Source organism: Triticum aestivum, chromosome 4B (assembly GCF_018294505.1).
Source record: "Triticum aestivum cultivar Chinese Spring chromosome 4B, IWGSC CS RefSeq v2.1, whole genome shotgun sequence".
Taxonomy (NCBI): Eukaryota; Viridiplantae; Streptophyta; class Magnoliopsida; order Poales; family Poaceae; genus Triticum; species Triticum aestivum.
Window position 1 is genome coordinate 574,455,295 of NC_057804.1, and position 10,703 is coordinate 574,465,997.

Consider the following 10,703-nt stretch of genomic DNA (forward strand, 5'->3'; position numbering starts at 1 on the left):
CACCTCTGAGCGGGTTCCGAGTGATACCAATGCTCAGAGGAATAACCTCCGGTGGATGCTTAGTCCAGAAGCTCGCTTCCGACCACTTCAAGAGGAACTAGCTGGATGGTTCAGCAGGGAAGTCCTCCATCCTAAAGGAGAACACTATTACGAGGACGTAGAACTTTATATGCATTAAATCATGTATGGAAACTTGTTCAAAATTGTATATGGTCATCCGATGATATTGAATATATATTGTATATTCCTCTTGAATTCTTTTTGGTTCTAATTTCAAATTTATTTGAAATTGTACATTCATATGCATGTATGTAGTACCGTAGAATATATGAAACTCCTTCAAAATTAAAATAAAGCACAAAAGAAATAAAACAATACAAATTAAACAGAAAACAGGTTTAAGGGGGGGGGGCTAAAACCCTAAACCTGCGGCGGCCTTTAGTCGCGGTTGGCCAGAAGAACCGCGACTAAAGGTCCTCCGCCCCGACGGCCACCTGGCGCCCACGTGGACGGGCCTTTAGTCGCGGTTCTTAAGCAACCGCGACTAAAGGGGGGGGGGCCTTTAGTCGCGCCCGGTCTGTCGCGGTTGCGCAACCGCGACTAATGGCAGTTGCGAACCGCGACCAAAGGCCCTTTTTCCACCAGTGGACACGCTACTTGGGTTAGACCACTAGAGGCAGGCAGGAAGTAGTAATGTTAACATAAGATCACTACGAGCAATGAAACTTTGAACTTTGTAACCGGCAGACAATATTTGTGAACTATTGCTTCAGCCAAAATCTTTACTATTGTCTAATGATTATTAAACCATCCAGCATGTGTCAATAGCAGGTTTTCGCCCTATGGCTAGAGTTTTGATGTTGAGCTCTTGGCAGCAGGTTTCCTGCTGCTGTTTCAACTCATTGTCCCCTTTCTCTCCATCTCTTATTGCTTGTTAGCATATCTTTAGTTTGTGTAATGAACCGAAACTTTGGACATAAATGTATTTTCGTTAAGCAATTAATGGTGGGTTGAAAATAAATATCAGCATGTGTGAACTATTGCTTGAGCGAAGATTTGTAGGTGGTAGAAAGTTTCGACTCCAGTTTTCTACTCCAAGCCCACCTCACAATTTTTAATTTCAAATAGGCTTAATAGTGTACTTTAATTTATAAAAAAAACTCATTTTTATTATTTATATGTTTTGGGCCAAGACAGGTCATACTCGGGCTTGATATTTAAAGACTGGGCTGTTTAAAGTCTGGCCCAAAATTCCCGGCCCAGGGTCAAAGTTTCACGCTATGGTATATCATTTGATCTTACTCCTTTGTCTCCAAAAAAACTGATCTTACTCCTTTCACCACAAAAAGAAATTGATCTCACTCCTTCGTGACGGCATCTGGTGGATAAATGTGGATTGCTAATCATTCCATCACCCTTCAAAAAAAATTTACTAATCATTCTATTAGCATCTGGTGGTATCCTGACAAGGTCTTCATAAAAAAAAACAAGGTCTTCGCCCCAACATCTTGAGAGCCTAGCAAGAGAGTGTGGAGAGATAAAATAAAAATAGGATAGCCACAACCGGCAGGCAAAACACAAGGTAGAAAACTAAACACTTATCCTATTACATCCGCCATGGCTTGGGGCGTAGAGACATAATCCTTTGTATACTGTTCATTTCTACAGCTACTATTCCCCACTGTAGCTAGTGTAGAGATTTAATTGCACAGAAGTACCATAATTTGGGCATTGGAAGCAGATTGGTACCAAGTTCGGTAATTTTTATGTGTCAGTATCAACTTTGGGGCGCGGCGTTGCAGAACGGACTAAACGTGTACTTACGGAGAAACTGACAGCGGGCCCGCCTGTCAGGGGCTGACATGGCATCTTCTTTTACAGAAAAACCTCTCGCCTTATATTTAATCGCACAAAGGGCCTCGTTTGCGGAAAAAACTTTAAACCAGTAAAGGTAAATTACCCGCGCCCGCGAGGATTTGAACACGCGACCGACCACCCGAGGGAAAATAGCGGCGACCACTACGCTACGCCACCCTCGGCTTATATTTAATCACACAAAGGGCCTCGTTTGCGAAAAAAACTCAAAACCAATAAAGGTAAATCTTACCTGCGCCCGAGAGGATTTGAACACGCGACCGACCACCCGAGGGAAAATAGCGGCGACCACTACGCTACGCTACGCCACGCCACTCCGTTCGATAAAGTGGTACTTGAATGTTTAATACTATACATAGGAAACCACTTTCGTTGCTGGACAACTGTTTCGTTTTTTAATGCGTTTTTTTTGTTTTGTATTTCTTTTATTATTTAAGACACGTCCTGGACTTCTTCCAGTTTTCATTTTTTAAAACTTTTGTGCATCTCTTTTATATATAGGTTTTGTAATAAATGGTGTACATTATTTCAATACTTTTGACATTCTTAAAATTTACACCAAATTTTGTTCTATGCCGCATTTTTTCAGATATTGTATATTAAAAAAAATGCAATTATATAACAAAATTGTTCATCGTATATTATACAATAGTATTCAGTGTGTATTTATACAATAATATTCAGTGTGTGTTTTCAAAAAATATCGCATAATATAAAAATTACTATATATATATCTTTACCTACTAATAAACCACGTAGTGTTTCTGGTCGTACGTCGTCGCCATTTTTATAAAAAAGTCCCTTTGCTTTTCGAAAATAGAACTCGCAGTCCTTTCTTTAGTGAATCTGGAAAAACGCTTCGGTTTTACAAAAAAGACCCTACGTTTGTTTGATATTCAGTCCGCGGTCCCTGATTCATCTTATCCAAAACTCCTCCCTTTCCAGCGACGGCAGCGATGGCGGAGCATGAGCAGGTGAGGGCGGCGCCTTCGTCGGACGGCAAGCCGCGACGGAGGAGAAGGCGGACGCCATGGGTGCGGCTACAGACGAGGCGGAGGAGAAGGCGGACGCCGTGGGCTTGCTGCACGGCTATAGCCGAGGCGGAGGAGAAGGCGGACGCCGTGGGCGTTCATGGAGGATGGTACGCCGGCCGCGTCAAGTCCCCTGCCCCCGGCCGCCGGCGCCTGTTCTCGGCCTCCATCGCCCGGAGGCGTGCCCCTGCTGTCGGCCTTCGCGTCTGCTTCGTCTGCATCACGCCAGCGCCGCCCTCGTCGTCGCGGCGTTCTTCTGCTTCCGGCGTCGCCCCGTCGCCCATGCGCCGAGTTCTGCTGCGGCCTCTGTTCTTCCGCAACGAGTAGCAGCAGGTCGTCTGCGGTTGCGGCAGCGGTGTAGGCGAGCGAGGCAGAGGAGCAGTCAACACCGGCGTCAAGGGCAAGGTAGGCCGGGCGCAGTGTCCTCCGGCGTGTGGTGGCGCATTTGTACGACGCAGGAGGCTGGGCGCGTCGATTCGGGTGAGGGGAGTGGGGTCCAGATCTGGTCGAGGACGGGGCAACCGGCGGCGGCGGCGTGGCTGACGCTGGACGGAGAGAGAGGCAGAGCAAGGCACGCCGAATCGCTGGATGGCGCACCTCCCCTAGCCTCCTTCCTCTCCCGGTCGTTGGGGAAGCAGGACGGCCACCTCTGCTGGACGCCCTTCCCTGGTCGACGACGAGCGATGCGGGCTGACACGGTGGCGCCCTTCCGTTGTGGAGTACCGTACTAGGACGACGGCGGTTAAGGTCAACGCCCTGCTCGACGCCCCCATCTGCTGCTCGATGCGCCCATCCCCTCGCTGGTTGAGCTCAACGCCACCTTGCTCTGCCTCCGGCAGTCATTTCATCCAATCTGGCTGGTCCGCTCCCCACCTGGGCGGCTCCTTCAGTCCGGCAGCACACCACGCTCAAGCCTCCACCACCCCAACTCCTCAAGGTATAAGATTTGCTTTTTGTTTATACAGAGGATGCAAGATTCTACTGTTGCCGTGTAATAAGTAGCACTTGCAGTTACAGTAGACAAGGAGCTCCGCTGTACCTCTCATCTCTTTCCCTATCCTGGTGGTCACGGGCTGATGTTGCTGCTCCTCTCCTTCAGGATCTATCTCTTTCTCTTTGTCTCTCACCCTCTCATGGATTGACAACTGCATTCTTCCCAAATTAATGTGTGCCTCTGTTCTTGATATTACGCCCACACCATGTTTGATGTTATGCTTATGAGGAGTTGAACTTCATTTTTTTTCAGGCTTTTCTTTGGTGTATCAGGCATTCAGGCTGGTGTAATTTGTTTTCAGAAGTGAACATGTTGTACAGTCCAATGTATCTACAAAAATTAAGTTATGGTGAGTTGTTCATCATGTTGCTTGCATATTTTTTTTCTAACAAGCTGGATACTTCAGTTTTGAATATAAACATTGAGTAGGTGCTCAAATATTTTGCTAATGATAGTTTCCAACTTGCTTTTTAGCAGAACTACAGAACTATTAGCAGCTTTTAATTATGTGTACTTAAAATGGATTTGGTGTCCAGGACATGTGGAGTTGAGATCAGGTTGAATTATGTGCTGATGTTCTTCGATAGTATAATTGTTCTTCTCCTTTAACATGATGCACCATTGACTTATTTTTTTAGATGCTCAAATACGCAGAGTAATGACATCCTGTATGCGCTTGGACACCCAGCAGATTGAAAATATAGAAGCAAAGATATCCAATACGAGGCCACGATGCCCGACAGAGATGCAGCCAATACGCGCCCAATCTTTATTTCTTGATGTTGGAACAACAAATAAGAGCATGTTCATGTTTATTTATTATGGTTTTTTTTCGAGAAATTTTGGGGATTTACAAGCTGAAATTATTGACTGTCTGAAAAAATGTTTTAACCAAAACTCTTTGAACAATGTGCCCTGGTTCTGCATTCATGGAACTGTAAAAAAAATTGAACAAGTTCAGTCGGAGTTTTGTTCCTGTTAATATTCCATTCTTAGTGTCAGTTTCTTTCCACTTGCTCATCTTTTAATGTTGAACTATACATGTACTTATTATTAAAGTTTTGTTGTTCCTAAACTAATTAGATTTTTTAAGCACTACTGAACTAATTGGATGCCATCTTAAATTACCTTCCCTTTGACATTATTGTACAGATTCCTGAAACACTGTCCAGAATTCCACTGCTACAGAATTGAAATTCGATAGCACATGGTAAACCAGCTTTGATTCAGCAGGGTTATCAGCTTAGATTCGACTATTTTTAGTTCCTACAAGAGCAAATGATACACTTATGTCAGTAGTTTTTAGATATATTCACTGGCTTCAGATTCTGCTGATGGATTTTTATGCTCTGTTCTGCTTCTAGAGCTTGTGAATGATGTTCATTGTTGTTTGAAAGATGCACTTTTTTTATGCCTATATGTAAACGATGCAATTACTGGCTGAGAGATACACTTATTGGTGCTGTTCTGAAATGATGTTCATTACTGTTCTACAGATGCAGTAGACTGATGTTTATTGTTGTTTTCTTATTGTACAGAACGAGGACGGATCCAAGGTTGAGTACTGGGTGTGGAACCCCTTCAGATCCAAGTTGGCTGCTGTTGTACTCTGTGGTGTGGACAACATCTGGATTGTAAGTCTTTTTTGATGATTCCTTCCGGCGCCCTGTCATACTCATTGCTCTTCAGTTAACGAAATGAATGCACATCGGCAACACAGGCAATAGCAGAATGGGGTATAATGAATGTTTTGTTTGAGTCTGACTGTCAAACGCTGGTTCGTGTTTCTAGATTTTCTAGCTAAGGGCTGGTTTTGTTTAGCTGGAACACAAATCACGATCAGATGTACCTATTATGACGATTTCGGGTCCGTGCTAACTATTTCTAATTTTGAAATTATTCCTCAGAACACATGATTACATTACATTACACACTGAAAAATGGTGCAAAGTGGAAGTTGGTACTAAAGCGGATAGCTCTTTTTGATCTGCACAGAAATTTCAGTAATAATATGTGCCACTCATTTTGTTACCAAAAGCTGGGATGATTTTTACACTTTGTTTCCTGGTCCCCTTTCCATTTTGACAAATTTATTATCCCGAAGTTTATGCATAATGATGAAATATTCTGTGGTAGTATGTCGAATGCAGTTTAGTATATTCCCGTTGGTTCTGTAGTGATTTTTAGCTCCGACCATTTTCTCTCTAATTTTATTTTAAGGTCTACTCTTTTAAAAGTTTTTATTATGTTTTTCTTTAAAATAAAAGATTGATACAAAAATGGCACCTACTATCATTACAGGTCCGAGGAATTACAGCTTGGGGACTTGGGAGGCGATCGTAAAAGCGGTGTGCTACAGTGTAATGCACGAGCAATATGTGAAGATTTTTTTAAGGAGGGGGTTAATAAACAATCAGAAAATTCTTTTGCCCCCTCAGAAAACTATGTTCCGTGTTTGGCCCCTCTGGGCATTGATGTGAAGCTATACAGTCGTGTAATATGACCAAACTCATCACCTCGGGGTTGATCAGCTAACTATTTCTAATTTTGAAATTATTCCTCAGAACACATGATTACATTACATTACACACTGAAAAATGGTGCAAAGTGGAAGTTGGTACTAAAGCGGATAGCTCTTTTTGATCTGCACAGAAATTTCAGTAATAATATGTGCCACTCATTTTGTTACCAAAAGCTGGGATGATTTTTACACTTTGTTTCCTGGTCCCCTTTCCATTTTGACAAATTTATTATCCCGAAGTTTATGCATAATGATGAAATATTCTGTGGTAGTATGTCGAATGCAGTTTAGTATATTCCCGTTGGTTCTGTAGTGATTTTTAGCTCCGACCATTTTCTCTCTAATTTTATTTTAAGGTCTACTCTTTTAAAAGTTTTTATTATGTTTTTCTTTAAAATAAAAGATTGATACAAAAATGGCACCTACTATCATTACAGGTCCGAGGAATTACAGCTTGGGGACTTGGGAGGCGATCGTAAAAGCGGTGTGCTACAGTGTAATGCACTAGCAATATGTGAAGATTTCTTTAAGGAGGGGGTTAATAAACAATCAGAAAATTCTTTTGCCCCCTCAGAAAACTATGTTCCGTGTTTGGCCCCTCTGGGCATTGATGTGAAGCTATACAGTCGTGTAATATGACCAAACTCATCACCTCGGGGTTGATCACATTCGTCGTGAATAGGTGGATAACATGACCATCATCGACAATGGTGGCAAGCAAGAGAAGTGGAATCATAAACTAGGACGAGCGAGGATTTGTTTAACCCGTTGCAACGCGCGGGCCCTTTTGCTAGTATATATTAAAAATGTTCATCTAAAAAATAAAAAATGTGTTCATATAGTATTCAGTATAAATAATTTCAGTGTGTATAACAAACTGTTCGTATGTTATACAATAGTGTTCAGTATGTATTTATAAAATAATTTTCAGTGTGTATTTACAAAAATATCGCATAATAAATAGTTCAGTATAAATTTAAAATATATCGAGTACTGAGAAAATGTTCACCGTTTACTACAAAACCTATATAAAAAAGAAATGTGCGTAAATAAAAGAAATGGAAAACCGGAAGAATACCCAAGATCTAAAAAGATAAAAGAAAACTAAAAATAATTTACACAATATTTTTTTCATACATGTCGAACCTTTTTTGAAATGTACATGTATTGACGCTGAAACTGATGGGTGGGACACACCTGTCAGGGGCCACATTTCAAAAAAGGCATCAATTATCAGTGTGTACATTTCAAAACCTATATATAAAAGAAATACAAAAACCTATATATAAAAGAGATGCGCAAAAGTTTTAAAAAGGAAAACCGGAAGGAGGCCAGGACTTGTCTTAAAAGATAAAAGAAATACGAAACAAAAAAACGCATTAAAAAAATGAAACAGTTGTCCAGCAACAAAAATGGTTTCTAAGGATAATATAAAAACATTTAAGCATCACATTTATCTAACGGATTGGCATAGCGTTGTGATCATCGGGCCTTTCCCTCGGGCAGTCCGTCGTGGGTTCGAATCCTCATGGTTGCGTGTATTTTTTTGTGGAGGTTTTGAGTTTTTTTTCCACAACGAGACCTTTTGTGTGATTAAATATAAACCGAGGGGTTTTTCCGTGAAAGAAGATGCCACGTAAGCCCCTGATAGGTGGGCCCCATCGTCTGTTTCTCCGTCAATACGTTTTTATACGTCATTTAGTCCGTTCTGCAACGCCTCGCCCCAAAGTTGGTACTAACACGTAAAAAATATCAAACTTGGTACCAATCTGCTTCTAACGGCCCAATTGTGGTACTTCTGTGCAATTAACTCTAGTGTAGATGCAAGCTTGGCCCTGACGTTCATTGATCACGGGCGCGCGTAATTTATTTTTGCAGGTTTTGAGTTTTTTTCCACAAACGAGACCCTTTGTGTGATTAAATATAAACCGAGGGGTTTTTCTGTAAAAGAAGATGCCACGTAAGCCCCCGACAGGCGGGCTCCGCTGTCTGTTTCTCCGTCAATACGTTTTTATACGTCGCTTAGTCCTTTCTGCAATGCCTCACCCCAAAGTTGATACTGACACGTAAAAATTACCAAACTTGGTACCAATATGCTTCTAATGTATCAATTGTGATACTTCTGTGTAATTAACTCTAGTGTAGATGCAAGCTTGGCCCTGGCGTTCATTGATCCTGGCTACGCAACTGGCTCACTCCTAATCGATTGCATCACCCGTCCAAATATTCAGATATGTAGGTGCATCAGAGTTAGTAAAGTAGTATATCTACACCACTTTTAATCTGATCCATGGAGTCATACTTAAGGTCGTGTATGATAATACCAAGAAGAAAAAATACATGATTTCAGATTATATCAGTAAAGAAAAAGGTAGGGAAAACCCGTCGGTGTGGCATGACAGCTGGACCCCACAATTGGGACTAGCCGGTCAAAACGCACATAAAATTTTAAATAGGATAAATTGTGGCAACACTTTTACTAAATGAGGTAAAACTGATGAAATCCTGCTAAACGGTGTAATTAGTGTAAAAATGTCAAAATAGGAGGTAAAAAAACGGAATTCACTCTTCTTTTTTTTGCAGCTCTTAACTCTAGGACGAAAGAGAGGCATGAGACCACCAAAAGCACCAAGAACGGGAAGGAAGAGATTGAAATGATCATCAACAGGGCCCTCAAGTTCCACCATCGAGCACTGACACCGGCGTTGACTCCTTTTTTCTGAAGGTGGTGTTGACTCGGAGTGTATGGTCCCCCATCAATCACCTTTCTTACTTCTTTGCATGTGAATCATGGCAGACATAGCTGACTGGTACTCGTATCATTCATTCAATTTTGATAAATGATAGGTAGTACGCTGACACACTGTTCCCATTGATTCCACGAAAAGTTAGGGCTGCATACTGTATTTTGGCTTCAACGTCAGTCCGTCAGTAATCCAATCTAAACTTCAGCTCTGATGCGCTTGTTTCCCACCATCTTCTTATTGATACGAGTAACAATCCGCACTATGTCGGCTCTTGTGACCGACGGCGGCCTTATCTGATCCCCTATGCGGAGGCGGCGATATTTTTGCTCCAGTCTCGCACCATCTCAATGGCACGCACTGCATGCATATAGCTTTCTGGATCGACGCCATGTCTCGGGACAACTTTACACTATGATATTGTTGGTTTATCTGCTATCCCGGACGAAACTGGATAAGATCAGTGGCCGGCCGCCGGCCGTATCCAGCCTCCCCAAGCTCGAGGTGGGCGAGGACTGAGGAGCGCATCACGTACGTTGTGCACCTTTGTCGTCCCATCCTCATAAAATACCTAATCCAAACTCTCGGCCATTGTTACAGAGGATAAGCATCAAGGTTGGCGAAGGCGCGGTATTCTAATCACCTCGATCAGAAAGTAAAGAGTATATTAATCGGGCGGTGGTGTTTGAAAGTGCAGAGAACCCGCGCTGCTTTCTGCTTTTCTCCCAACCAAGTGCCGTGGCCTCGCGTGCACCGTGGCTTCCTTCCTTCAGAGCCTTCGGCTGTTCAGCAGCCGCGCGTGGTTAATTAGCGTACGTCGTGACGCGCGATTACGACCGGCCACTCCATTATCCTGTGATTAGCACTCAGCATGTTTATCCTCTTCTCATGGGCTCTCCTTTTTGTCAAGGTAGAGCTCGTGAATGAAGTGAGTTGACTTCCTCTGTGTGCGCTGCCGTCTTTGTTAAGCTGACGATGAGGATTGCAAGTGGGCCGATGGGGCAGCTAGCAATTAATTCTACTGGTTGTTTTCCGGATCCTCTGGTTTGAAACTTTCAACGCGGTCACGAGCAAGTGCACTAGAAGGTTCGAGAAACCTGTGACACTTCGGTTAGACTGGGAGCGGGCATCCTGCTACCCTCGATCTCATCTCAACGTCAGTGGATCTTATAGTGAGTTCCTATTCGTCCACTTACGGTTCACTTTCTCATTTCATTCAGTATCGCCCGGGGGCTAGAGGAATCCACAGCCCACTAGACTACACACTTGATGGATAATTTGTATGACGGAACTTCAACACGGTTCACCAAAACGGACAACATCAAATGACCGCGAACATGTCTGGATCTGTCTGTTGAGAGCCGAACATCCAACCGCGTGCACCAAACATCCACGCTAGTTCAAACGAAAAACATCAAAAAGATGGACGAAATTCATGTAAACTGGACGATATTTATTAAATTTAATAAAGTTCAACTAAACCAAACGAGATTTAAATTAAACTTAAACTAAAGTAAGCTATGTACCGGACGATCTGA

At 42.6% G+C, this 10,703-nt stretch overlaps 1 protein-coding gene across 40 annotated transcripts; it reads left to right on the forward strand.

Moving 5' to 3' along the window:
• The first annotated feature begins 2,755 nt into the window (after nucleotides 1-2,755).
• LOC123093336 (uncharacterized) lies at nucleotides 2,756-7,126 on the forward strand. 40 transcript variants are annotated; one of them, XR_006445274.1, is made up of 7 exons: nucleotides 2,758-3,843; nucleotides 3,918-4,249; nucleotides 4,378-4,457; nucleotides 4,539-4,681; nucleotides 5,053-5,110; nucleotides 5,439-5,534; nucleotides 6,202-6,468. XR_006445274.1 is itself a non-coding variant. In XM_044515271.1 (6 exons), exons 1-6 carry the CDS (start codon nucleotides 3,690-3,692, stop codon nucleotides 6,898-6,900), a joined length of 621 nt encoding a protein of 206 aa, XP_044371206.1. In that variant the 5' UTR covers nucleotides 2,756-3,689; the 3' UTR covers nucleotides 6,901-7,126. The 40 variants fall into 40 exon arrangements, 4 of the variants coding, with proteins under 4 accessions (XP_044371206.1, XP_044371208.1, XP_044371205.1 ...); XR_006445270.1 differs by having other exon boundaries at nucleotides 2,759-3,843; nucleotides 4,539-4,724; XR_006445271.1 differs by having other exon boundaries at nucleotides 2,759-3,843; nucleotides 4,555-4,724.
• The last annotated feature ends 3,577 nt before the right edge of the window (nucleotides 7,127-10,703 follow it).

Bases quoted from the DNA above. Each gene is read 5' to 3' on its own strand.
- LOC123093336 (XM_044515271.1), top strand. From the start codon at position 3,690: ATGCGCCCATCCCCTCGCTGGTTGAGCTCAACGCCACCTTGCTCTGCC. The intron at 4,007-4,152 runs ATCTATCTCTTT...ATTTTTTTTCAG, and splicing joins TGCTGCTCCTCTCCTTCAGG to GCTTTTCTTTGGTGTATCAG. The intron at 4,682-5,438 runs GTTGGAACAACA...CTTATTGTACAG, and splicing joins CCCAATCTTTATTTCTTGAT to AACGAGGACGGATCCAAGGT.